Source organism: Salarias fasciatus, chromosome 3 (genome assembly GCF_902148845.1).
Source record: "Salarias fasciatus chromosome 3, fSalaFa1.1, whole genome shotgun sequence".
Classification (NCBI taxonomy): domain Eukaryota; kingdom Metazoa; phylum Chordata; class Actinopteri; order Blenniiformes; family Blenniidae; genus Salarias; species Salarias fasciatus.
In genome coordinates, this window is record NC_043747.1 from 16,013,031 (window position 1) to 16,040,761 (window position 27,731).

Consider the following 27,731-nt stretch of genomic DNA (forward strand, 5'->3'; position numbering starts at 1 on the left):
TCCCACTTTAACATGGTGAGCTATAAGTGGCACCAGATCTCTCCTTCTTCTTCTCTCGACCAAGCGAAGAACAGGCTTTGCATGTCTTCTCCCTCTCCGGTCCACACTGAGCATTCCAAACACCCACTTCTTCCTCTTCCACCCACCAGCCATTCGTCCCCGTCCGTACTGTTGAAAACATAAAATATTTGAATTCTTCTTCTTTAAACGAAATGAGTAATCTGCCATTCAATGTTAATTTGGATTTCTATCTTGATAATAGTGCTTGCTGCTTGCCTTTCTTTTGTGTCTGATGTGGCTCTCATCAACAGTGACAAACTGCTGGCGTCCCCCGATGTATTGGCCTCTTGCTTGTTGGTATCTGTCCATCGCAATTGTACACACATCTCGCAGCTTGCAGGCCATCTTGGACAAGGTTGCTGAGCTTCCAGAAATGTCATCGTTGATCATGTCCACTTGACGTAGACGTAGGCCTTGTGCAAATCTAATAAAACAAGGCAAATAATTATTATACTACAGTTCTTTTGATCTTTTTGGCTTGATACACAAAGTTTACATCTACTGCACCCCAATATATGAAAACTGTCCACAACTATGTTGGTAAAAACAACAATATCGATGGGAAATATATTTTGTGGGCTTTTCTAGAGTTCTGTCAATACATTTGGGACTAATAATGTGGGACATTTGTGAAATCCTATTTCTAATATTATTTGCCAGACCCCACATATTGAGAGGTCCAATTGCTACAGAGTCAGACATTCATGTTGCTCCACCAGATCTAATGTTGACCAACACAGCATCCCATACGTAACAGCAATTAAACATATTTCCATAATTAATCCATGAAGAATTCAAGCTGTAATATACACTTTTTAGCAAAATAACTCACAAAACTGTTATCATCATGAGTGGTGATGGCAGATGAGGCCTCATGAATGACTCTCTTCTATCTGGAGACACACTCCAACATAATAATCACAAGCTTTACCACAGAGTCTCCAGTTATTGTCTACGACGGCATAGTTATATACCAATCATCATAGACTGACAGAATAAAATCATATACTCACAACATAGCTTACCTGTACACAAAGCGCATCCAGTTGAAGAGTGTCACCTTTGACCTGCTGAATATCGATTTGTGTCTAATTGACCTCTTCAGTTTCCTCCCTCTGTGGCTGTGATGTTTGCAAACCCTGAAGATACATAAAAATTAAAATAAGAAACACACAGGCCAGGATGGTGGCCAGAGCAGTCATTCTCAAACATTTTGATGTGAAGGACCCCCAAATTAAACCGACACTAAGGAACTTTTCAACCTTCATGAAACATTTTAATACCTTTTGTGATGATACATTGACTTACAACTAGTTGAATGACCCCTCTGTCACGGGCTGAGGGCGTCAGTATTGCTTTCACTTGGACTAAGCAGCTGTGAGGAGGGTGGTAGGAACCCTGCTCACTGAAAAACTCCATATGTGTGGACTGCTTTACAACATGCGTCACATCATGATATAACATTGTTTAGCCACCATTAGATTCATTTAGATTCATTACCTTGTCACTATCCATCCTTCACACAGCCACTGGAAACAAATGAAGGCGAGTTCAGTCCGACAGCATGCCACCGGGAGCAGCATTTTACAACGCCATGCGGTAGGCCTCAAAGGAACCAATGTCTACATTAATGAGCACCTAACAAAGCATAACGCAGACATTGCAAAGAAAGCCAGGTACCTGAGAAAGATGAATAAAATTCAACAAACATGGACTTCAAGCTGTAAAGTTTTCATCAAGCTTAATGTGGGACCAGAAGAAGCAAAGGTACTCATGGTAAGAAGTCTAGATGAGCTGAGAAAATATGAGTAAAGCAAGCACTGGACAATGAGGTAAGCCACAATCACTCATACCCAATGCATAGCACAGGGATAAACTCAAATACATCAGAGGAAAATATGAGACATGGAGACAATGACTATTCCACCACCATGGAGTTTCAAACAACTGAATACACTGAACATACAAGTCTGGATATGGAATACGATATTGATCCAGATAATCATTTCTTTGCTTGCATGGGAAATAACTGTGGATACTACACTGATGAAACGTACAACCAAATCAAGAAGTATGGCAAATTCTCTGTGATTCATATCAACAGTAGAAGTCTTTATAGGAACTTTGAACATATTCAGAACTACTTACAACAATTCACTCAATCTTTCAATATAATTGCAATATCTGAGACATGGATTGGCGAACAGAGGGAGATGAACTTTAAGTTGGATGGATATGACTTTTTACATGTGGACCGAAAAACCAAAGGTGGAGCAGGAGGAGGAGTTGGATTATTTGTCGACAAGAATCTGAAATTCAATGTTGTGGAGAACATGTCTATGGCAATCGAAAACCTGTTTGAGTGTATAACAATTGAGATTCAAAGAGATAACAACAAAAACATAATTTTCAGTTGTATTTATAGAATGTCAGGCTCTTGCATAGTTCAATTTAGTGAGAAAATGGAAGAATTGTTTGCTGGAAAATTAACAAAAACCATAGTCGTGTGTGGAGACTTCAACATTGACCTGCTTAATCCAGATAGTAACAAGATCATTGAGAATTATATTGATACAATATACAGATTAAATTTGTATCCTAAGATTACTCGACCCACTCGAATAACATCTCGCAGTTCTACATTAATCGACAATATTTTGACCAATGATATTCTTAATGACTCAACCAGTGGACTGTTAGTATGTGATATAAGTGACCATCTACCAGTATTTACAATCTTTGATAGCGGCTGCACATCTGATCAACAGGAGCAAAGAAATCAGTATATAAGGATAAGAACAGAGGAATCAATAAATGCTTTCAAAAGTGACTTAACAACACAGAACTGGGAAGAGGTGTACAATAAAAGAAACGTGCATGATGCATATGATGTGTTTATTAAAATATTTCAAATGTTGTATGATAAAAATTGTCCCTTAAAGTGACACTAAGGAACTTTTCAACCTTAATAAAACATTTTAATATCTTTTGTGATGATACATCCACTTACAACTAGTTGAATGACCCCTCTGTCACGGGCTGAGGGCGTCAGTATTGGTTTCATTTGCACTAAGCAGCTGTGAGGAGGGTGGTAGGAACCCTGCACACTAAAAAACTCCAAATGTGCGGACTGCTTTACGGCATGCGTCACATCATGATATAACATTGTTTAGCCATCATTAGATTCATTACCTCGTCGCTATCCGTCCTTCACACAGCCACTGGAAACAAATGAAGGCGAGTTCAGTCCAACAGCACGCCACCGGGAGCAGCATTTTACGACGTCACGTGCTACTGTTCATGGGAACTGTAGTATTCCGTCAGGCAAAACACTACCGCTTTTGTCCACTGGCGCCGCCAAAATCAACGAAAACTAAAAGTTCCTTAGTGTTGCTTTAAGGAAAAGAAACAAAATTTTTCAACAGAAAGGTAATCCCTGGATGACTAAGGGATTGCGGAATGCCTGTAGGAAGAAGAATTTGCTTTATAAAAAAATCATCAAATCAAGAACTAAAGAAACTGAAAATAAATACAAAGCATATAAAAATAAACTAACTAACATTATCAGAACTGCAAAGAAAGATTATTTATGTAAATTATTGGATAACAATAGAGATAATATAAGATAACTATGGAAAATACTGAACAATGTAATACATAAATCCAAAGGAAAGGTATGTTACCCCAAGCATTTCACTGTGGAAGGAAAAGAAAATGATAATACGATGGATGTGGCAAATTGTTTCAATAAGTTTTTTGTTAATATTGGAAGTGACCTAGCTGACAAGATTCCAGATGTGGGGAGAGACACAGCCAATCATAATTTTATAAATCGTAATCTAAGTTCAATGTTCCTGAGAAATGTTGAAGAAAAAGAAGTAATTCAGACAGTTTCAGCATGCAAAAACAAAACATCACGTGATTGCAATGATATTGACATGATTCTTGTCAAAAATGTTATTGAATGTATTTCAAAGCCACTCACCTACATCTGCAATCTATCTTTTCAAACTGGGACATTTCCGAATCAAATGAAAGTAGCCAAAGTAATTCCAGTGTATAAAGCCGGGGACAAACATGATTTTACAAATTACAGACCAGTCTCACTACTTTCTCAATTCTCCAAAATATTAGAAAAACTTTTTGTTGCTCGTTTGAATACATTTCTGGAAAAAAATAAAATACTTAATGAAAGTCAGTACGGATTCAGGTCAAATAGGTCAACTGCATTAGCACTTCTGGATTCTGTTGAGGAGATAGCAAATTCGTTGGAGAATAAAATGTACACAATCGGAATATTCCTTGACCTCCAGAAGGCTTTTGACACTATTAACCATGATATTTTAATAGATAAGTTAGAGAGGTATGGGATCCGAGGGAGAGTATTGGACTGGGTAAAGAGTTATCTGACTGACCGAAAACAATTTGTACAACTTGGAGATTTCTGTTCTTTATTGTTGGATGTTTCTTGTGGTGTCCCACAGGGGGCAGTATTGGGCCCCATTTTATTTATTCTTTATATAAATGATATATGTAAAGTTTCAGATGTTCTCAAGTTAGTTTTGTTTGCTGATGATACGACTATTTTTTGTACTGGGGATGACCTCCAGGCATTAGAGCAGGAGATGAATACAGAATTGAAAAAAATTAAATCGTGGTTAGATAGAAACAAATTGTCATTAAACTTGGGGAAAACCAAGTTAATGGTGTTTGGAAACATGGGAACAAATGATGTTGAAATTAAGTTGGATGATAAAATTATTGAAAAAGTAAATGAAATAAAATTCTTAGGAGTATTAATAGATGATAAAATTAATTGGAAATCACATATAAGCCATGTTCAAAGAAAAGTTTCAAGAAGTATTTCAGTAATAAATAAGGCAAAACATGATCTAAATAAAAATTCATTGCGTATACTTTATTGTTCATTAGTTTTGCCATATTTTACTTACTGTGCAGAAGTATGGGGAAATAATTATAAAACAGCATTACACCCTCTTGTCATTTTACAGAAGAAAGCAATAAGAATAATACATGGTGTCGGTTACAGAGAACATACAAACATACTTTTTGCAAATTCTAAATTATTAAAATTTCAAGATATTGTTGATTTATTGACTGTACAAATTGTATTTAGGGCAAGTAAGGACAATCTTCCAAAAAACATCCAACTTTTATTTTCTAAAAGAGTAGGAGTAGGGTACAATTTACGTCATACACAGAATTTTAAAGTTAGATGGGCGAAAAATAAACGGAAAAGATTTTGTCCTTCAGTTCAAGGGGTAAAATTGTGGAACAACCTGGGGAGGCAGCTCAAGGAATGTCCAAATATGAAGTTATTTAAAAAGAAACTGAAAGAAATTACTTTTGAAAAATATATTAAGGGAAATGATTTTTGTTTATAAAAAAGGAAGTGTTATAAATTGTACTGCGAACACAACTGTGTAACAATGAAGGTTGTAATATCTTGAGCTAAAGAGTTAAAGTAAAGAGGGGTGGGAGATAATAAGTGTTACTTCATCCCACTCCTTTTCGAGCTAATATAAATGTGTTTTGTTATTGTATTATGCTGTATTGATTGTAATGATTTTTTATGTTGTAATGTAATTTTTGTTTACTGCCGAGCACTGTGAATGAAATTCAGCTCGAAACAAAATAAACAAACAAACAAACAAACAAGGGCGCATTGTGGTTGTTAGATGCATAGTGCAGAGTGAAGCACAGAGAAGAAGAATGCAAAAATGGAATCCCAGAGTAAGGAGGCGTGTTGGTTCTGATTGATTCATTAAAAGAGAAGCAACGCAATTTCATGATAAAAAAAGTCAACAGGCGGTAAGGACCTGCTTATATGGCGCCTAAACCGGCGGAGATTCGATCTCAATTGGTCCCCACCGCCATTTTATAGGGAATTTCGCGCCCTGATAATACAAAAGGATGTAAAAAAAAAAAAAAAAGCAGTTTTTTTTATGAGAACTCACTGCAACGACCACCCAATTCGTTTGTGCAGATTCTGCAACCGCGCTCTCTTCAGCACTCATGTTGTTTTGCTTTCTCCGCTGCGTGTAGCACATGGGAGTGTGCGTCTCCGTCTCCCTCCTGCCCCTCCCTCTGATGTTTCTCATTGCTGTCAACCAGTAAACAAGGTTTGTGGTTGGCTGGCCTGACCTGTGCATGGGCAAGCTGACATGCAGGGGCAAGCAGGGGAAATCTTGATATCGTCGATTTTGACAAACTAATGTCCTGAATGTTCATATCCCGATATCGATATGATAACGATATATCGTTAAGCCCTAATATCTAGAAATTAACATTAACATTAATTATAATTAATGTATTAATATTATAATATATATTGGATACTATGATTAAAAACATTTCATTTTCACTTGAATTCTGCTGCATGTCTGTTGTCACTTCAAGCAATAAAAATAAACTCACCATGAAAAATTGTCCACACAAACTGATTCTTTCAGTTTCATCTTGTGTTTGCATTTTTGGCATCTCATCCGTCTTCTCAGAAGTCTTTTCTTCTGCATCCATTTGATAAGTTCTCTGTGTCTTCTTTTCGATTTAGTTCTTCCCTCAATAAGCTCTCTTAGCTCAGTGGTTATACCAGGCATTATTTGACTGCGGTATAACAATATTAAGTTTGAAAAGGCCCAACCAATTTTTCTAATTCCACGTTCTTTCCACACACATCACACAAGCTTCCCGGTTTCAGTGGCTGGCTCCCGCCAGAATACAGTTTGAATGATGAGAGTGAAACCAGCCAATCAGAATAGTATTTATGGGCTGGAGGCGGAGCCACCGGCCTCCATCATTTTGGCTGGTTGTCCATTTGTCAATCACCTGGCATCACCATGGTGCTTGGATGAGGGACAACCTATGGGGATGGCTAGTAGCTACGTCATCGAAGCTGAATACATCACTTCCGTGTCCAAAGGTGCAATGGTGCAATGCCGTGTTGTAACAACAGGAACGATGTCAGCAAAACCATTTCCTACTACTGCTTTCCTCCGATATTACATCATTATATTATTTTTACTGATATTACAAAGAATGAGGCGGACTCACGTTATATAGATCAGATTTTTATTGTTTCATTTAATTATGTCTCAGAGCCAGACAGCAGCAGCACCGCAGCCTGGTCTCCTCCTCACAGCGGGGACGGTCCCACCGAGACACACACACTCAGCACCGGACCCGGTTCTGAATAGGACCCCGGACTGAGCAGGACACAGGACGGAGCGGACCCGGGACTCAGTCCACGAGGGCGACGCGTGCCCCCCGCTCCTGGTGCTGCTTAAATTAAACACAATTTATAGAAGTCTAAATAAAAATTTTGGCTAAACGTCCTCTGTCTGTATTTAATCTCCCTTTAGCTAATATTATTTTCTAAGCTGCTGGCATCACATCACTGATTAAATAAATAATTTGCTAAACTTTAGAGTTTATTTACGTGTCAGTCGCGGTTCTTCGGGTCCGTGCTGGTTCCCACATCAGCTCTTCTCACGGTGCCGGCGCATCAAAAGTAACTCTATCAGTCAGTACAATATTGTGTAAAACAGCACAGGAGAAAATAAAGTCTTTTCAGGGCTGAACAACAGCATTTCCGCCGCTGGATCTGAAGCTGCTCTGCAGCAGCTGGGCGTCTTTGCGCACTGTTAAAACTGCCTCCTCTCCGTGGCAGGATGGACCAGCAGAGTTATCCAAAGTTAATAATCCTTTATTAATCCCACGAGGGGGAGGGGGAGGGTGGTATTATTGGATATTCTGTAAGGGCTTTTTTTAATTATTATTATTCTTTTACTTTTTAACCTGTACTGAATGTGTGCTGCTTCTGCTTTATGGCGTGTTTGAGGTTTGGTTTAAAATTATTTCCCTGGATGACACTTCTAGAAAAAACTAAGTTGTCCAAAAACTGCAGACAGACAGTACCCAATTCTAACATAGCTAATTAATTAATAGTTAAGTTACCTTGATGCGACGACTGACACCCTAGCGTTAATGCTAGCTAGCCACTTACTCACCTCAACCTCGTAAATGTTGTTTTTCATTGAAGCCTGTACTTTCCATTTCAGACTTCCACCTGTCCCCACAGAAATATTTACAACTCGGTTTGAGTTGTAAGGGTTTAAACCTCTCTTCACTGACTTTGGAAAGTCAGCAAAATACACTGTTACCGTGAAAAAAAGTGACCGGTTCTTTGGCAACAGCCATTGTGTTTACATTGCGCGCTAGAAGCCTTGGACCCGGAAGTGACTTGTGACGTCACACTAGCCATTCCCATACAGACACGCCCATCCTGCAATCAACCAGAAGTTTGCTACTGGACGGCCAGCTCGAGTGCTTTTTTAGCGACTACCCAGAATGAATACACGCTCTGCTAATATATCCGGGACCAGTGTTCCCAGTGGCGATGCGCAAAATACGAAGATAAATGCAGGTAAAGTTGGGAGAAAGAGAAAGAAGCCAACAGCGGGTACTTCCAGGAAGAAAACTCCACCTGTGGACCAGGCCGTGCACGCAGAAGACATCGGCGACGGTAAACTGGATTGCGTGTTATGTTTTCATTAAAGAAGTTTGATCAGGATAACACAGGTTGATGGATTTATATAATAAATATGGATTTGCTTTATACATAATTCATCCACATTAATGAAGTATCCAATGATTAGTTAGCTTGAGTGTGTGCGCATGTGCTAAGGCACGTGTTTAATCACGTGCCCATAATAGAAGCTAGCATCGAACTAGCGGATTTAATCCAAAGTGGTTCGTGTTCTATCCTCAAAATGATAAACTGTCCAAACGGTGGAACTGCGGTGCTTCTATTTAATGAAGCAGCCACAAACAACATGCTTCATCAGTCTGGGGGATTCCGTTCATACATTCTTCTTCTACTGCTTCACACTGCACTGTAAGTCTAACAGTAACAGTGCACCCTCTGCTGGACTGAAGGAGGTACTGCTGGACTTATGCACTTCTGTGAACTCCACATAAACAAATACTTAAATAACATAAGAATATTACTAACTGTAAGCAATCTAATAATTTTTCTTTAGTTTTTCATTCAAAAAGGAGACAAGGTCAGACAGTCCAGCAGATACCTCTTCAGCCTCTGAGTGCCCTGTTTTTACACCTTGATCATGTTTGCACTTTTTTATTTTTGTTATTTCATTTTACCTTTAAATGTGAACAGCAATGCCTTGTTTTAAGATTCATTAGGATTTAACTTAATTGAAAACAATTGATATTTATTTTAATTGTATTTTTTGTGTTTGTTAAAACTTTATTTAAGATTATGCCTTTTTGTAAGACTCTGCATTTAAGTAATGTTAATAAATGGTCACAATAACACCAAATAGTCATAATTTCCAAATTTCTGTCGACTTTTCACTTTTTTTTTTTTTTTACATAAACACGGTGGGCCTCTCTAGCAGTCCAGCCACCAGGCTTAGCAGGTTTTCTGGGGGAAACCCTGTCCTGGTTTTAAAAGCAATTACAGTAAAGGGATGTAATTTTCTGAATTTAACAGACTGGTCTAGCGGGTAAAACTTAGACTAGAATAACTGAACTGCCTGCAAAGTAGTCAAACAAGAATCATCAGACTAGTGGTTTTGTATGCAACAAAAGTTTAAATTCAAGGCTTAGGGAAAATATTGACACACACACACACACACACATATATATATATCTCAAACAATGGCATAACCTGGAAATATTGAGATAATTCAAAACAGCCTTATCAATAGTCTGAATCCATTCATACATTCACTAGTGATGGATGATTATTTTACAATTATGTTCACTCATTCAGAGATCAAGAGCAGATATCTGTAGCCAACTGCTCATTATTTTATTTTACCTTCAACTAGCTTTTATGATTAGAGCCTTTTTTTAATTGTTTATCCTATCATTCCAGATACTGAAGCAACTGTAGCTCCAACAGCTTCTTTGAATTTAGAGAAGAACCAGCTGAAGCTTCGTGAGACCAAGAAGAAGCACACAATCACAGAAAGAAGCAGTGACCTGATGAAGGAGAGAGACTCCCTCCACCAACAAGTTGGTCAAGGTCAGTCGGTCAAACACTTGGTTTGGAAACCATGTTTGCTCACCTGACAGTGATGCTGTGTGCTTTGTAAAATATATATTCAATTGAGTAGAAGGTAGGGCGACATTTCACAGTGATGAGACCTTCATCAGAAGGGCGTGTTATTACCCAAGCAATACATTTAACACCTGGAAGATAATATTTGTAGCATCGATGGGCAGCACACACATCTGTTCAACTGATGAGATCAGTATATGATCAGAGAAACTGAGTTGACTTGTATCATCATAATACTGCATTTTGTATTGTATTTTCTATTATGTTGTAGATACAGATGACGGTGTGACAAGTGACACTTCTGCCTCAGCCTACTCATCGCTTAGTACATCCTCTTCCTCTTCATCCTCCAGTCCATCCAGCTCCTCTTCATCCAGTCCTTCATCCTCCTCAACTGATTCTTCCGATTCAGACAAGAAATCAAAGAAAAGAAACAAGAAGAAGAAGAAGCACCACCACAAGAAAAAAAAGCACCACCACCGGAGTCACAAGAAAAAGGACAAGAGGAAGAAAAAAGAGAAGAAAAAGGGGCAACATGGCAAACAGAGAGGTAAATGTAAAGACAGTAAGGCAACAAGGCTTCTCCTCTTGTATGTCAGCCATGTAAACCTCATCTTCTTGTTTTCCATATTGTTCTTTCTGGAGGTTTCTTGGACCCTCCATCAGCTCTGTGCCCGTGTATTCTTCATTACGATTTTCAACCACTTTGCATCTGTGTGTGTGTTTTTCCTGTATCTGTTCACTTCTTGTATTTTTATTTTACTTAATCAGCTTTCTATTTGTTTCAGCACATCATCCTGCAGAGGTTATCAAGAGATATCAGAAAGTTCTTAAAGCGTACAAGAAAGGAAGAAAATTGAGTGCGGCATATCGAAAGGTTGGTGTGGACCGAAACACCGTCGTCGCCGGTGCCCCAATCTGCGAGCTGGCTGTTGTGGCCCCGGAGAAATACAAGGAGTTGTTGGCTGCTCATACACGGCAGCAACGACTGCAGAACTTTGCGAAGAAATGTCTGGAGGTGCTGATCAATGATCCAGACCTTTTGAGAGATGTTGAACTTCAAAAGAAAAAGGGGAAACTGATTCCTCTATCGAAGAGAGTTTAAGTGTTGTGTCACTGGGATGATGAGCAGTTTGGTTGTAACTCTGGTCTGGTTCACAAAGTATCAAAGCTCAAAGTTGTGTTAAGAAGTGTTCGTATCAATAATGCCGTTGGCTTGATTTTTTAATTTCTTTTGTTTTCATTTTTTTATCAAAAAAAGTGCCCCAACCTCATGGGTTTGTATTCTGCTGTATGCTGCTGTACTGTTCTGCCATGTGATGGCTGATGGTGTTTTTGTGTTTCTTTATAATAAACACAATGTTCAACATGTCATCTGTGGTGTTTCTCTGATAAAATACAGCACACAGAAGAGCGTATGGGTGGAACAAGGTTCAGGTACAAAGATTTGATATTTTAAGTATCACATCAAATTTCTTTACCTTGAACTTGTTTCACCCATTTGTTGTTCTACAAAGTTTCACTGTATTAGCAGACGGTTAACAAACCATGAACAACTGATTTGTAAAGTGTGAGTTAATATATTACTTATTAGGTTATATACGTTATTGGAACGTTATTCTAAAGTTGCAACTATTCCTCATTAACTAGCTGTTAGTAACATTTAACAACTGTTAATGAATGAGGTATTGTTGCTACTTTAGAATAACGTCCCAATAACATATACTAACTATTAACTGATCATTAACAACCCATTAGTAAGTAATTTATGAATAGCATGTTCTAACGTAGCAATTTTTAAGGTATAGTTATAAACCATTAACACACAGTTAACAAGTCATTTATAGCTCGTTTACAGCTTGTAAGTTATGTATTGACCGTCTTATAAGGCCCAGTTATAAATCATTAAACTATTAACTGTAATTGAAAAAGTCATTTGTAACTCATTAACTATTAGTTAACTATCTACTAACTATAAGGTATAGATAGACTCCTTAACAGACTTTTAACAATACTTAGCAAATCATTAATAAGTCATGAATTAACAGTTTACTAATGATCTATTAAGTAGTTATAGCGGATAGTTATTATAAAGTGTTACTGGCATTTCCTTCATGAATACCTTTATACCTTTCTCTAAATCCTGCACATACCGAGGAGTGGTCCTGTCTGATGATCTGAGGTTTGGGGAGCATATACATCATATTTGTGTAAGAGTTAATAAGGAACTTTTTGTATTGAAAGCCCTAAGCCAATATATCCCTCGCAAAGTCCACCTTCTAGAAGAATGCTCCACGGGCCATGTTGAACTTTGCTCCTGTTCTGCGACAGAATACTTATGATCTCAGGAGACATTATTATGAACTTGATTGTCAATTCTGTCATACTGGTGTCAGTTCTGAGCTTTACTGAAGGTCTCCGTTTTCTCGCTGTGTTGTAATATTGAACATTTTGCCAACAAACTGTGTTGTGCACCATGCTACCTTGGGTGCTTTCAAGATGTACTTGTCAAACTTTCATGACAATGTCCAATTTTGTTCATTTCTTCTGTAGTCACTGTAATGACTAGGCCAACGGCTACATGCCACGGACAATAGCAATTAAAAAACAAAAAAAACTGTCTACAACATTGGTGTTCTCCCAAACCTCAGTGCACAAAGAAAGATAGACAGTCTTTGTGTTCTGGAATATTTTATCAAGGCCACAATGCAGGAGGTTCAGATAGGGACAAATACACACAAGCAAACATGTACACACACATACACACACATACATATATGTACACACACGTGCACACGTACTACATACACTTGTTGTTACATCAATACTTCATAATCTTCAGAAATACAATTTGAAAAGGTATGATCTTAATTTTGTGATCTAATATGTAAATGCAGACAGACAGACAGACTGATTGCTTTATTGATTAATTTACAACACAAGAGGGATACAATTCTTCCAGCATTACGAATACATTTCTGAATCCAAAAATAAAAAAATGAAGTTGTCACTTATTGTGCAGAAGAGCATTTGTGGAAAGTTATTATTAGCTAAAGAGCAAAACTCCTTCTTAAAGAAAAGAAATCCAGTTTGTGACACACATCAACTTCCTTCCAGGTCAGTGGTCCTTGCTAAGGATGCAGTGGAGCCACAGGGAGGAAGCCGTTGGAAGGCACATAGAAACGAAAAAACTGCAGATCATATCCATAAACTGAGTGGAAACTATGAAGATAAAGAGTATATTTGTCTCTGGAGAAGCATTGTGTAAATTTCAATACAGATATTTCTCCATTCCATAGACTTTTGTTCTTTTGTTTTTTTTATAGTTCTCATTGTGGCTTCTGATCTGTTTCAGAAACTCTTTCGAAGATTTTGTTGTGTTTTGAAAATCAAACTGAAGTCATTCAATGCAGAGAAAATGTAACTATTAAGTGCAACTTGCACCACGAGGAAAAAAAAAATGTCAGTCCATGATGTCCGTAACATTATTTAAATGGTCGCTTGATATTAAAACGTACCCCACGGTCGTAATTTGAGGCATGAATAAACATGGTCGGTTGTATTCTAGGGGAGGACAGTCTCAAAAATACACAGACACAACTTTAGTCGCACAAACACACATCAGATGACTGCAGTCGCAACACCCCCTTTTCCTGAGAATTTAATGCCTTCCTATGGGTATTCATTTTAAGAGGATCCAGACAAAGTGTCTGTCAATACATTTTCGGTAGCCTTCTTGTGACGAATCTGCACAGTGAATCAGAAGGGACCAGCACGTGTCTGGTTAGAATTGCGCATCTGGGAAAGAAACGCCGGTGCATTGTGGTTGGTGAAAAATTGCAGAGGCTGAGAGCTTGTGCCTAAGTATACCGTTGGGGAGCTCATGCTTGGTGGACAAATCAATCATCAATGTGAGATCATGCTGACTGCATGGAGACTCAGGCTGACCACATGTTGGTTTTACCCTTCTGATGATGTGTTGTTGCACATCATAATTAAAGGAAGAAGGGAGGGAAGGCGCAAGAGGTGAAGGGGAATGATGGATAGAGGGAGAATTATTTGGAACTTACTTGTCTGAACATTTCATATGAAGTACTTTTACTTAAGTAATTATTTTACAGGTGACTTAAACTTTTAGCAAGATTTCAAACGAAGTATCTTTTACTTTTACTGAAGTATGACTTTCACATGCTTTATAGAACACTGAATATCTCAATGGGAATATGCCCTCATAATCTATTTTGATTGATAACCTAACAAGCTTTGTATTTGAAAAAGCGATTCTAAAATATTTTGGAGCTTCAGACGTTGAGCCACAGGGGTTTTCTGAACTTCCTGACCACGACGATCCAGGACCATTACATATCTCAGGACCTCAGGAAGCATCATCCTGAAAGGATAGGTTTGAAACACTTGATGAAGTGAGAGCCAGATTTGGAGTGCTGCTTAATTTCCAAATACTGGATGATCAGGAATTCTGAAACCAGTGTGACAATGTTTGCAAGATATTAAGGTCTGGAGATGAAACTTGTCAAGCTTGCCTTCTGATGACATGACTAAAGTCAGTTAATTACAGTTTATTTATAAAGTGCTTTTTACATATAAAATCAAAAAGAACAGTACAGAACAAGGATTTTTCTTCTTTTTTTTTTTTTTTTTTTGTTTTTTTACCTATAGATTTTACTGGTGTAATATTTAGCTAAAAGCTTCTCTAAATAGAAGAGATTTCAAGTCCTTTCCGAAAGAGTCCACAGACTCTGCCATTCGGAGAGACAATGGCAAGTGGTTCCAGAGTCTGGGAGCAACAGCCTGAAAGGATCAGTCTCCCCGGGTTTTAAATCATGTCTTTGGGACCTTCAGGAGTTTCTGGTCAGCAGACCGAAGTGCTCGCTGTGAGGAGTAGGTGCACAACAAGTCTCCAATGTACTGGGGGGTCTCACCATGCAACGCTTGGAAAGTCAGAACTAAAATTTGAAACTCAATCCCCAGACAGAACTGGGGTAATGTGGGATTTTTTGGGCCGATGAGTCAATTGCTGCAGAGTTTTGTATGGTTTGGAGTTTGTTAAGAACAGTTGTGTTGAAACAAGTAAAAAGAGAATTACAGTAATCAACATCTGATTCAATAAAAGCATGGATGATCAGTTCAAGGTCAGACTTGTGGCCTGAACCAGCCCTAACTATAAGCTTTACTAAATAAAAGGGTCATGGTTCATGTTCTGTCCTGTATTTTTGTGGTGTTTCTGTTTCTCATTTCAAGCTCGGCGGCTCCCTTTCTTCATGTTGATTTCTGTTTCCTGCCCTGATGTGCTTCACCTGTGCCTGAGTGTGTGATTGCAGTCACCTGGTGCACCTGGTTCATAAGGGGCTCACTGTCTTCTGGTTGTTTGATCGTCTTGTATTTGTTTCTTGTGTGTGCATCAAGTCAGGTTTTGCTGCATTCATGTGTGCTCCTGCTCCTCTGCCCTCATATCCAGCAGATCTGTCATCTTGTTGTTTTGGACTTTGCTCTTAAGCCCATGTTGGGCCCCTCTTTTGTTGATCTGTGGGCTTTGTTTGTCTATTTGGTTATCTGTTGTCTTCATGGACAATAAAGATGAGTTTGGCTGGCAAATTCAGAAGTGCATGCGCTTTCAGCGATTAGGCTCCTCTCATGTGGAATCAGATCCCAGCTTCATTTAGTTAGGCTGACACAATCTCTTCTTTGAATTTACCTGTTGACCTCAAGCTGACAGTTCTTTCTGGTTCAGGCCACCTTGAACCGTTGTTAGAGTCACACAGCACATTGCACATTAGTTCAGGATACAGACCTTTGAAGGCACATCTTAAGGATTCTTCAAACCTTCACAGATGTAGAGACCAGACACGAGATGATAGCAAAAGAGAGATCACATAAGATGTCTCGCTTTTGATCTTATGGAACACCCCACACACACTACAGGATTTCTAATTGCAAATAATAAATATGTTAATTATCTACAATCTCTCCTTCCAAGGTATTCCGAGTGGATCAGACCGGACAAAGTCACTCTTAACAACCCACTCCTCAGCAAAGTCAGACACAGTGTTGTTTGCAAGCTACAGTATATTGTCTGATTATGAAGAAACTGTGTGAACAAAGAAAAGTGTAGCTGTGTTGCCCTGAAGGCAGTTGTTTTCTATAATAAGTTCACGTGATTAAAAAATGGTTAAATATGTTTAAAAATGTTTAAAAAATTGGTAAAAAGTGTAAATATTGATTCAGAGATGTTCTTTGTGCAAATTTCATCATTATTTATGCATGTTGTATAAAAATACGGAGAAATAATTTTACTTTCGGTTTGTCGCGTCACTTCCGGTTTCCCCCGCGCGACTTCCGGTTTCGGTTTCGATCGCAAACGACGCATGCGGAGCTGAGCAACATGTCTGTGATGATCTGATGCCATCCACTTTGAATCTTGAACAAGGCAATGCCGTAAGTGTGTGAATTTATTGTCATATGGCTTCACTATTATATTTGTGTGTTATTTCATGATGATGAGAAGATTTGTGCAGAGCTGATGCTCTTTGTTTTGTGATGCATTTGTTGAAGGGAATGTTCTTGTATTTTGTAGTTTTCACCGACTGGAGAGAAAATTAAAGCTTCAAAACGTCCCCTGTGGTCCTGGTTCTTCTCTGGCGGTTTAACTCGGTGTCATATCGATGACGCTACAGTGAAAAGGCAGCATTCCAAGCTTCATCGTGGTCAAAATGGCAGCCAGCAACAGATCTGCAGCAACTTCATCTGGCACCACAGCTTCATCTGCAACAAGCGCCGCTCGGGCTCGAGCTAAAGCAGAAGCTGCAAAGGTGAGAGCTTCATACGCAAGCAAGGAAGCAGAGCTAAAGATTGAAAAAGCATTAAGTGAACTGAAGAAACTGAAGATCGATGCAGAACTACAAGTGCTAACGCTAAACAGAGAAGCAGATGCAGCAGTAGCTGAAGCAGAGGTGTTAGAGGAAGCAGAAGCAATACAGGATGGATTTGAGAACAGAAGATCAGTATCAGAAAAAGTAAAAAGAGAAAGAACAAATGAATATGTGCAGTCTCAAGTGAACTTACCTGAACCTCAAGGTCCCCCACCAGCTCCAGCCATCTATCACCAAAACACACTCACAGAGGGCACATTGATAACCTGGAACCCACCTGAAGATGATGCTTCAGATACAGAACCTCCACCCATCAGCGCTAGGCCAAAGTTCACCCAATATTCTGCTCCACCTTTCCAAAGTACGCCAGGCCCTCCCAAAGTTGAGACTAAACCAAAAATTGAACAAACAAAGAAGGCTCTCAACCCATTCTCAAGCCCTTTCACACCTTGTAACAATACCCCTGCAAGCGTGTCACATCCAGCAGAGCCATTTGCACAATACATGGCGCGTCGTGACTTAATTACTTCAGGCCTCTACCAATATGACGATCAGCTAGAAAATTTCAGAGCATGGTACTCCTCATTCACTGGTGCTACAGCCGAGGTCCACCTCACTCCAACCCAAGAACTTGATCTCATGACAAAATGGTTGGGAAAAGAATCAAGCAATCAGGTGAAACGCATTCGCTCAGTGTACGTCAATAACCCCTCTGTCGCGCTGCAGAAGGCGTGGGAGCGACTTCATGAGTGTTATGCAGCCCCTGAAATCATTGAAAAATCTCTCTTTCAGAGACTGGACAGTTTTCCCAGACTAACAGCAAAAGATAATGTGAAACTGAGGGAACTAGGGGATCTGTTACAGGAAATCCAAGGTGCAAAGGAGGATGGATACCTACCTGGCTTGCTCTATCTTGACACTTCTCGCGGAATCGGCCCAGTCGTGGACAAACTCCCTTATGGACTCCAGGAGAAATGGATGTCTCAAGGCTCAGAGTATAAGGAAAACAATCTAGGCTGTTTCCCACCTTTTGAATATTTCTGTAAATTCATCTGCAGAGAGGCTAAGAAACGCAACGATCCAAGTTTCAACCAACAAAACACCCAAGTACATGTAAAACCAGAACGACCCAACCTGAAGAACTTTAACTCAGCTAAACCTATCTACGTGCACAAAACAAACGTTACACCCCCCAAAGAAGACATTAACAGGAACTGCCCACTACACAACAAACCACACCCACTCAAGAAATGCAGGACATTCAGGAACAAGCTGCTGGATGAAAGAAAGGCCTTCCTCAAAGAGAAAGGAATCTGCTTCAAATGCTGTTCTTCAGACAGTCATCTTGCTAAGGACTGCAAGTCTGCAGTGAAGTGCTCTGAATGCGACAGCACAAGCCATGACACAGTCATGCATCCTGGTCCTCCACCACAGACCAACAAGGCTCCTGCCCCTGCTCAAGAGGATGGCGGGGAGGGAGAACACCACTCAGAAAACCCTGCAGTATCCACAAGCTGCACAGAGGTGTGTGGTCCAAGTCAGTGGGGTCGTTCTTGTTCCAAAATATGTCTCACACAGGTGTACCCTAAAGGGCGCAAAGACAGAGCAGTTAAAGCGTACGTCATCCTCGATGACCAAAGCAACCGATCCTTAGCAAAGCCAGAGCTCTTTGAACTTTTCAACATCAAAAACGAGCCTGTTTGCTACAACCTAAGAACATGTTCCGGCCTTGTTGAAACATGGGGAAAAATGGCTGAAGGCATTCAGATCGAGTCTTTGGACGGGTCAGTTGTAATTTCACTGCCTCCTCTTATTGAGTGTCAGGACATCCCTAACAACAGGAGTGAAATCCCAACTCCAAGCGCTGTACTGCACCAGCCACACCTCCGGTCCATAGCGAAGCACATTCCAGAGCTAGACCCACAAGCAGAAATACTCCTACTGCTAGGGCGAGACGTTTTGCGTGCACACAAGGTCAGAGAACAGGTGAATGGCCCTCATCATGCACCCTTTGCCCAACGCCTAGATTTAGGGTGGGTCATAGTTGGGGAGGTGTGTGTAGGGAATGTTCATGATCCTACAGTGAACTCATTCAAAACAGTGATTCTCGAAAATGGCCGCCCCACAGTTTTTGGACAATGTGAAAACTTTCTGCAACTCAAAGAAATGCCTCATATGAAAAAGCCAAGCAGGGTAACAGAACAAACTCTGGGACAGACGGTTTTCAACCAAACTGAGAATGACAACAAGCTAGCTCCCTCTCTGGAGGACACTCTCTTCATAGAGATCATGGATAAGGGCATGTACAGAGATGACGACAACAGCTGGGTTGCCCCCCTCCCATTCAAAGAGCCTCGTCAACAAATGCCAAACAACAGAGAGCTAGCAGTCAGTCGTTTTTCATCCCTGAAGCGAAACATGCAAAGAAAACCCCACATGCAGCAACAATATGTGGAGTTTATGGAAGGCGTTTTCTCCAATGGTCATGCAGAAGTAGCACCTGAGCTAAAGCAAGGAGAAGAGTGTTGGTATCTCCCAACGTTTGGAGTTTACCACCCTCAAAAGCCCAACAAGATCAGAGTAGTTTTCGATTCCAGCGCACAGCACTCTGATGTCTCCCTCAACAACGTGCTCCTCACCGGCCCCGACTTAAACAATAGTCTCATTGGGGTGCTTCTTCGCTTCAGAAAGGAAAGCGTTGCAATCATGGCCGACATACAACAGATGTTTCACTGTTTCAGGGTACGCGAAGACCATCGAAACTACCTCCGTTTTCTGTGGCATAAGGACAATGATGTTACCAAGGAGGTCATTGACTACCGGATGAAAGTCCATGTGTTTGGCAACTCCCCATCTCCCGCAGTTGCTGTCTATGGACTGCGCAAGGCCATTCGGGCAGGAGCAAAGGACTACGGTGATGACACAGTCAAATTTGTGGAGAGACACTTTTACATCGACGATGGCCTGATCTCCTTGCCTTCTCCAGCTGAAGCAATCAATCTGCTCCAAAGAACACAAGCCTCACTCGCTGAGTCCAATCTGCGTCTGCACAAGTTCGCTTCTAACTCAGAAGAAGTCATGCAGGCTTTCTGCCCTGAAGATTGTGCAGCAATTGTTAAAGACCTGGACCTTGGTGGTGAAGAGACACAATTACAGCGCAGTCTCGGCCTCATTTGGGAAACGCCGACAGACGCCTTCACCTTCTCAGTGGCCACCACGAGCAAGCCATTTACTCGTCGTGGTGTTCTGTCATCTGTTAACAGTGTCTTTGATCCTTTGGGCCTGTTAGCACCTGTCACTATCCAAGGAAGAGCTCTACTCAGAGAACTCACTTCAGAAAGCACGGAGTGGGACACGCCACTTCCGGAAGACAAGCAAAGCAAATGGGAAGCTTGGAGAGATTCCCTTAAAGACTTGAAAGAACTCCACATTCCGAGAGCATACACATCTACTTCTCTCAGTCAAGCAAAACACAAAGAACTGTTTCTATTTTCAGACGCCTCTACCAAAGCCATAGGCGCTGTAGCCTACCTAAAGACAGTTCATCCAGATGACAAAGTTGAGGTAGGATTTGTCATGGGCAAGGCAAGACTGGCACCCCAATCAGAACCCACTATACCAAGACTTGAACTGTGTGCCGCCGTCTTGGCTGTAGAGATGGCTGAGCTCATTCAGGACGAGATGGATGTACAGTTTGACGCTGTTCACTTTTACACGGACAGTAAGGTAGTCTTGGGCTACATCTGCAATGAATCAAAGAGATTCTACACATATGTCCACAACCGAGTGCAGCGCATTCGTCAGTCCTCAAGACTGGAACAGTGGAAATATGTGCGCACTGAAGAAAACCCAGCAGATCATGCGTCACGCTCACTGACAGTCTCTCAACTCACAAAAACCACCTGGTTCACTGGTCCATCTTTCATGCATCGTCCTCCTGTGCTGGCCAAACAAGAAAGCACAAACTTTGAGTTAGTTGAACCAGAAAAGGACTGCGAAATCAGGCCACAAGTTAAAACTTGTGCCACTCACCTGCAAGTACTCACCTGCAAGCACTTTGAACGCTTCTCCACCTGGAAGTCCTTGGTCAGAGGAGTCGCCTTTCTCATCCACATTGCCAAATCTTTTAATGGCACTAACCCAAACAGTGAATGCAAAGGGTGGCACAGATGTCACTTACCTCGATCACCAGATGAAATGACTCAAGCAAAACAAGTCATTCTCGAAGAGACCCAACAGGCCGCTTTTGAAAAAGAACTGTCTGCTCTCAAAGCTGGTAAACCAATTCCAAAACAGAGTCCCCTGCTAAAATTTAGCCCAGTCCTAGACAATGGCCTTATATCAGTTGGAGGTCGTCTGAAACACTCTGAGTTGGACAGATTCGAAAAGAGCCCAGTAGTTCTTCCTAAAGACAACCACGTCTCCCTCCTGCTCACTCGCCACTATCACGAGCAGGTCAAGCACCAGGGTCGTCACCTGACAGAAGGGGCAACAAGAGCAGCAGGTCTGTGGATAATAGGTGGCAAAAGACTTGTGAACTCAGTGATCCACAAATGCATTGTGTGCCGCAAACTACGAGGAAAGCAGGAAGAGCAACGGATGGCAGATCTTCCACCTGAACGGCTCAAAACATGTCCTCCCTTTAGCTACGTTGGCCTTGATGTTTTCGGGCCTTGGACAGTGTCAACCAGGCGTACTAGAGGTGGACAAGCTCACAGTAAGCGCTGGGCCATCATGTTTAGCTGCATGAGTTCGAGAGCTGTGCACGTCGAGGTGATCGAGTCTCTGGACACATCCAGTTGTGTCAATGCCCTGAGACGCTTCTTTGCATTAAGAGGCCCCGCCCAGAAACTTTTGTCTGATCGTGGTACTAACTTCATTGGGGCGGCAAAGGAGCTGGGAATGGACAGGTCATTACAACAGTATCTGAAGGACCAAGGATGCAGCTGGGAATTCAACCCACCCCATGCTTCGCACATGGGTGGCTCTTGGGAGCGCATGATCGGGATTGCTCGGAGAATACTCGACTCAATGCTGCTTCAAAGCGGAGTACAGCTCACTCATAAAGTGTTGTGTACATTCATGGCTGAAGTAACCGCAATCATAAATGCAAGGCCACTCCTTCCCGTTTCATCTGATCCTGAGAACCCATTCATCCTCTCGCCCTCAATGCTGCTAACCCAAAAATCTTGCCTTCTACCCCCTCCTGGAGATTTCCTGGACAAAGATCATTACTCCAAACAATGGAGACAGGTTCAGGCTCTTGCCAACAAGTTCTGGACATGTTGGAAGAGAGAATACCTGCCGTCACTGCAGCCGAGACAAAAGTGGACTGTATCCCACAGAAATCTGCAAGTTGGCGACCTTGTGTTACTCAAGGACAAACAGGCCCCACGTAACAACTGGCCTATGGCCAGAGTAACTGCCACATTCCCGGGGAGGGACAGTCACGTGAGGAAAGTCGAAGTCAAGGTCAACGATCAAGGCAGTGTCAAGAGTTTCATGCGACCAGTGACAGAAGTTATTCTTCTTCTGCCGAAGGACTGATTTTCATGGTTGGAAGTTGTGGTGGCCTCACTAAGGCCAGGCGGGGAGTGTGTTGCCCTGAAGGCAGTTGTTTTCTATAATAAGTTCATGTGATTAAAAAATGGTTAAATATGTTTAAAAATGTTTAAAAAATTGTTAAAAAGTGTAAATATTGATTCAGAGATGTTCTTTATGCAAATTTCATCATTATTTATGCATGTTGTATAAAAATACGGAGAAATAATTTTACTTTCGGTTTGTCGCGTCACTTCCGGTTTCCCCCGCGCAACTTCCGGTTTCGGTTTCGATCGCAAACGACGCATGCGGAGCTGAGCAACATGTCTGTGATGATCTGATGCCATCCACTTTGAATCTTGAACAAGGCAATGCCGTAAGTGTGTGAATTTATTGTCATATGGCTTCACTATTATATTTGTGTGTTATTTCATGATGATGAGAAGATTTGTGCAGAGCTGATGCTCTTTGTTTTGTGATGCATTTGTTGAAGGGAATGTTCTTGTATTTTGTAGTTTTCACCGACTGGAGAGAAAATTAAAGCTTCAAAACGTCCCCTGTGGTCCTGGTTCTTCTCTGGCGGTTTAACTCGGTGTCATATCGATGACGCTACAGTAGCATTTCCAAAGAACAGAAAGTTTCTACAGCTATTTAAATATGGCAGGCTTGTTGAGAGTGAAGAAGATTCTAACTGGCCAATCAGCAGACAGCAGTGTTGTAGCTCCTCCTTATGGAACTTGGATGGATGTGATGAGTACCTCAACCGAGGGCTTCAGAGAAATGGTAAAAGTCGGGAATGATACTTTCCTCACTGTCCACAACCTTTGTCAGTGGAATAATAGTTCTGTACCATATCAGCACTTTTTTTTTTTTTCGGCAAGTCCATCCATTTTTTAATGAGGATGAGCTCTGTCGATGTCGAGAGAGATCATGGACAAGCCGGGGCAAAGTTTGTGGGGGAACTGAGATGCCCAGTCAACAGATCCCTCTTCTCAGCCTTGCTGGTAATGTCCAACGGAAGGATGGCCCTTACAGTTGGTACCAGTTTGGCCACAGGAGTTGCCAGATGGTGCCGCAATGCGAGAACCAACTGCCTTCGGGGCTCCACTCCGGATTTTTCTGTAGGGGGATTCTCCCTTAGCCTTTGTCACTCCCGTGACGACCACAAGGCGGTGGTGCTATTTTACCCATAGCTGGGGGGGTTGCAACATGCAGATGGGGGGGGGGGGGGGGCAGGAGTCGAATCAACAACCTATTGTGACTGCGCTCCCTACTAGATCACAGCCGTCCCAGTGTATTGGCACATACTGCTCAGTGGAAACGAGGCTTTACTGTGCTTCTCTCCTCCATTATTCTCATGCCATCTGTTGTCTGTTTTTTTGGAGGAATTCTTATTGAAGAACTGAAAATGGATGGTCTGAGCCTTTTGCTCTTATTACGTCTGCAGTGAGTTGATTCATGTCAACTTCCTTGTTGTTTTTTGGGGTCTCAGAGCAGCATAAAGTTTGCAAACACGAACCTGGCTCTGCAAAAGTTTCTTTGCGCAATACAAGGATTATTATTTTTTTTTTTTTTTTTTCCATTTCCAATGGAAGCTATGCTTGCTCATATGAGGAATTGTATTTTTCTCTGTTAAACTGTATTGAGATGACTATGCTCTTTTTGGTGAGAAAAAGAAATTAATTGAATTGAAGTGAATTACACTGCTTCAGCCAGTTCAGTATCCTGAAGCTGATTACATGCAAAAGATTTTTATTCCTTGTGTGACAAAAAGAGACGATCATGGATTTAAGACAGTAAAGAAGGATTAAAAAATCAAACTTGAGCACAATCAATCATGAAACTGCTGAATATCTTGATTCAACCAACTCTGTTGACTGTGCCTGATTCACAGCTTGAAACGGATCTGATCATTGAGTGAAGACACATTCATTCTTGAGAAAAATCTGATCTTTTATGTCTTTGAAACCTTGGGGGAGAGCGCCAAGGTCAAGGTCAAAGTTCGAGTCAACATCCACGGTGTGTTTAGCGTGTTGAGCGCGTCGCTAGTCGAAGTCATAAAGCCGTCTGAGGAGGAGGAGCCGATGGAGATGGACCAGACGGCCAAAGAGGAGAACAAGATGCAGGTTGACCAGGAGGATCAGAAACTCACAGCCGGAGACACCGCAGAGAAGAAATCAGAGACTGAAGACCCGCTCCGGGGACAGTGGCAGGTGGGGAGTTTGACTGGGGCGGTACACCTGTCAAACGGTAACGCAGGTGTCCGAAGGCGAGCTCAGGGAGGACAGAAACCTCCCATAGAGCAGACGGGCAAAAGCTCGCCTGATCTTGATTTTCAGTATGAGTGAAAGCGGGGCCTCACGATCCTTCTGACTTTTTGGGTTTTAAGCAGGAGGTGTCAGAAAAGTTACCACAGGGATAACTGGCTTGTGGCGCCCAAGCGTTCATAGCGACGTCACTTTTTGATCCTTCGATGTCTGCTATATGTATTAGCATGCTGGATCTATGTGGCACTGTGGCGGGAAAAACAAAAACCTGCCCAAACAACATTGTTAAAGTGTGCTGAATGGAATGCAGGTGAGCAACTTGACATCCAGTTTGGAAGGAACAGGTGACTGTGAAAACCCAAAACAATACCAGGCAATGAAAATACGTTTTTATCTCTTGAATTCTTCGTCATGGTTTCAGGTAGATTTGGCTACAAAGCATGAACACATTGTGGCTTCTTCACCTCTGGTCGGAGAAACAGGAAAAAAAACCCATGTCACATGAGTTGCTTTGGATAAAAACACAGAATGGCAGAGTTATTAACCCTTTCATCTCATGGTGACAAGATTCTGGAATCAGGTCTGCGTTTAGAGCTTTTCTCTGCTGGGCTTTTTACATTCTCACTGTGTGGGAAGGGGTTTTCTCTGGATACTCAAGCTCCTGTCACACTTTAAATGCACACATTTCATGTTTGTTGAGTGTGTGTGCTTGTTTGTCTTGTGATGAACCGGTGACGTTTCCAGGATCCATAGTCTGATCAGTTGATATTGTCCATAAGGACAAGAGCTGTCTGAGCTGAACTCAACTGACGACAGTGGTAGAATTGTAAACTGCCCCTTTATACTAAATTATGTAACATTGAGCATCAGGTCAAGTCTGTGAGAACAAAAATGACAGAAGACTCGATAGACAATTAAATAGTGACAAACCCTGACACAGAACGAAGAAAAGACTTGTGTCATCGTTGAACAGCATGTAAATGACCTAAAGCTGCTTGTGCTGTGGTATCTGGGCCCAAGAGAGAGGCAGCAGTCCTGCAAGTGGCATTGTGGAGCCTCAATGGCAGAGTTTCAAATTCAAATGAGCTGGTGCTCCTTTCAATACACGAACAAACTATTTTTTGAACACTTTATTTGTAATTTTCCAATCACAGTATAAAACAATCATATTCTGTTATACAAAAACACACTTAGAGACAATCCCCACAAAAAATTATGTTAACCCCAAAATCAAACAAATGCATCAAAGACAACAGACAGAAAAAAAAGACAGAAAGAGAAAGAAAGCAAAATACAACAAAGAAGAAAAACAGATGCACCTAACAATCCTTATCACAGAACTGTCCAAGGGCAGGTGTAAACATTCAGAGTTCCAATTCTAGACCAGGAAAACTGTTTACACAAGTTATTAGAAGGTCCCAGAGTTTGAAGAATTTGTGGATGTGACCGTTGTGAGTACATCTGATCTTTTCCAGCTTTAAGTTCAACATAATATCTTTAAACCAGTCATGATGTGATGCAGGAGTGACATCCTTCCATTAAAATAGAATCAAGCATCTGGCCAATAAAGAGGAAAAGGCAGTAACCGTCTGTAAATGAGCAGGTGGAACAGATCCAGTCGGGTCAGAAAAAAACCCAAAGACATCGACCAAGGGAGAAGGTGAGATGTTATAAGCATCCGCTTTCAAGATAGCTTCAAAAAGGATGACCAGAAAGAAACAAGTTTAGAACAAGACCAGAACATATAATAAGAGGCAGCTGGAGTATCTTTCCATCTATTACACAATGGGTCTCTGCTCCGAAATATCCTTGCTAGTTTAGCTTTTGCAAAATGCAATCTATGTAACGCTTTGAACTGTATTAAAGCATGCCCAGAACATATGGAAGAAGAGTGAACTCTGGTAAGAGCCATATCCCATTCTTTATCCAACAGTGGGAATCCCAAGTCATTTTCCTGCTTTTCTTGGATATGTTAACGAGAGCAATTGCAGCTATCCATAATTTGAGAATAAATAAATGATATTATAGCCACCGGGGAGTTGCTGTTGTGCTCCACATGCCGCAAGGCATGCTGGGAGGACTTGTTGTGGGCCCGTTCGGGGCTGTTCCAGGGATTTTTAAGATGCACACAGTAAGGAAGGAAATGAGTGTGGGCTACTTGTGAACTGTTCAATCTGAAGCCAAGCAGGGATCTGATCATTCCAATCTTTTAACTACAGAGATATAGCATTAAAGTTTGCAGCCGAAAAATATGTGCGAACTCCGAAGTGAAAATCCACCTACAGCTTTGGATCTTTCATAAATTCTTTTCCTATGCGGGCTGATATGTTACTCTGTTCTTGACAAATATGTACCAGCACTGATACTCATAATTTTCTCATGTCTAACAAAATAATGAAGTATGTACAAGAGTGGAACTCGCTTGAATTTGTTATTTGTTCTTCTCTTGCTTTTTCTCATTTCTCATTTGTGGAGGAAAAAGGTACTAGACTAACCTATACGTATACCGGTATATTCTTTTGACGTAAAATGACTGACCAATCAGCAGACAGCAGTGTTGCAGCTCCTCCTGATGGAACTTGGATGGATGTGTTGAGTACCTCAACCGAGGGCTTCAGAGAAATGGTAATAGCCGGGTACGGTACTTTTGTCACTGTCCACAACCTTTGTCAGTGGAAACATGAAAACCTGTATCGTACTGTATTGGTACATACCGCACAGTGGAAACGAGGCTTTACTGAGCCTCTCTCCTCCATTACTCTTGTCATCTGTTGTCTGTCTGTGTCTTTGGCGGAACTCCAGTTGTGTAACTGAAAATGGTTGGTCTGAGCTCTTTGTTCTTCTTACATCTGCAGCAAGTCTATTGAT

At 41.1% G+C, this 27,731-nt stretch overlaps 1 protein-coding gene across 1 annotated transcript; it reads left to right on the forward strand.

The window, feature by feature from the left end:
* The first annotated feature begins 6,951 nt into the window (after positions 1-6,951).
* Positions 6,952-11,273, forward strand: LOC115386218 (coiled-coil domain-containing protein 106-like). Its single transcript, XM_030088441.1, has 4 exons — positions 6,952-7,003; positions 9,983-10,132; positions 10,446-10,718; positions 10,957-11,273. Exons 1-4 carry the CDS (start codon positions 6,952-6,954, stop codon positions 11,271-11,273), a joined length of 792 nt encoding a protein of 263 aa, XP_029944301.1.
* The last annotated feature ends 16,458 nt before the right edge of the window (positions 11,274-27,731 follow it).

Excerpts from the sequence above, each read along its gene's own strand:
- LOC115386218 (XM_030088441.1), top strand. The coding sequence starts at position 6,952 with ATGGCTAGTAGCTACGTCATCGAAGCTGAATACATCACTTCCGTGTCC. Across the intron at positions 7,004-9,982 it reads CATCACTTCCGTGTCCAAAG|ATACTGAAGCAACTGTAGCT; the intron begins GTGCAATGGTGC and ends CTATCATTCCAG. Across the intron at positions 10,719-10,956 it reads GCAACATGGCAAACAGAGAG|CACATCATCCTGCAGAGGTT; the intron begins GTAAATGTAAAG and ends TATTTGTTTCAG.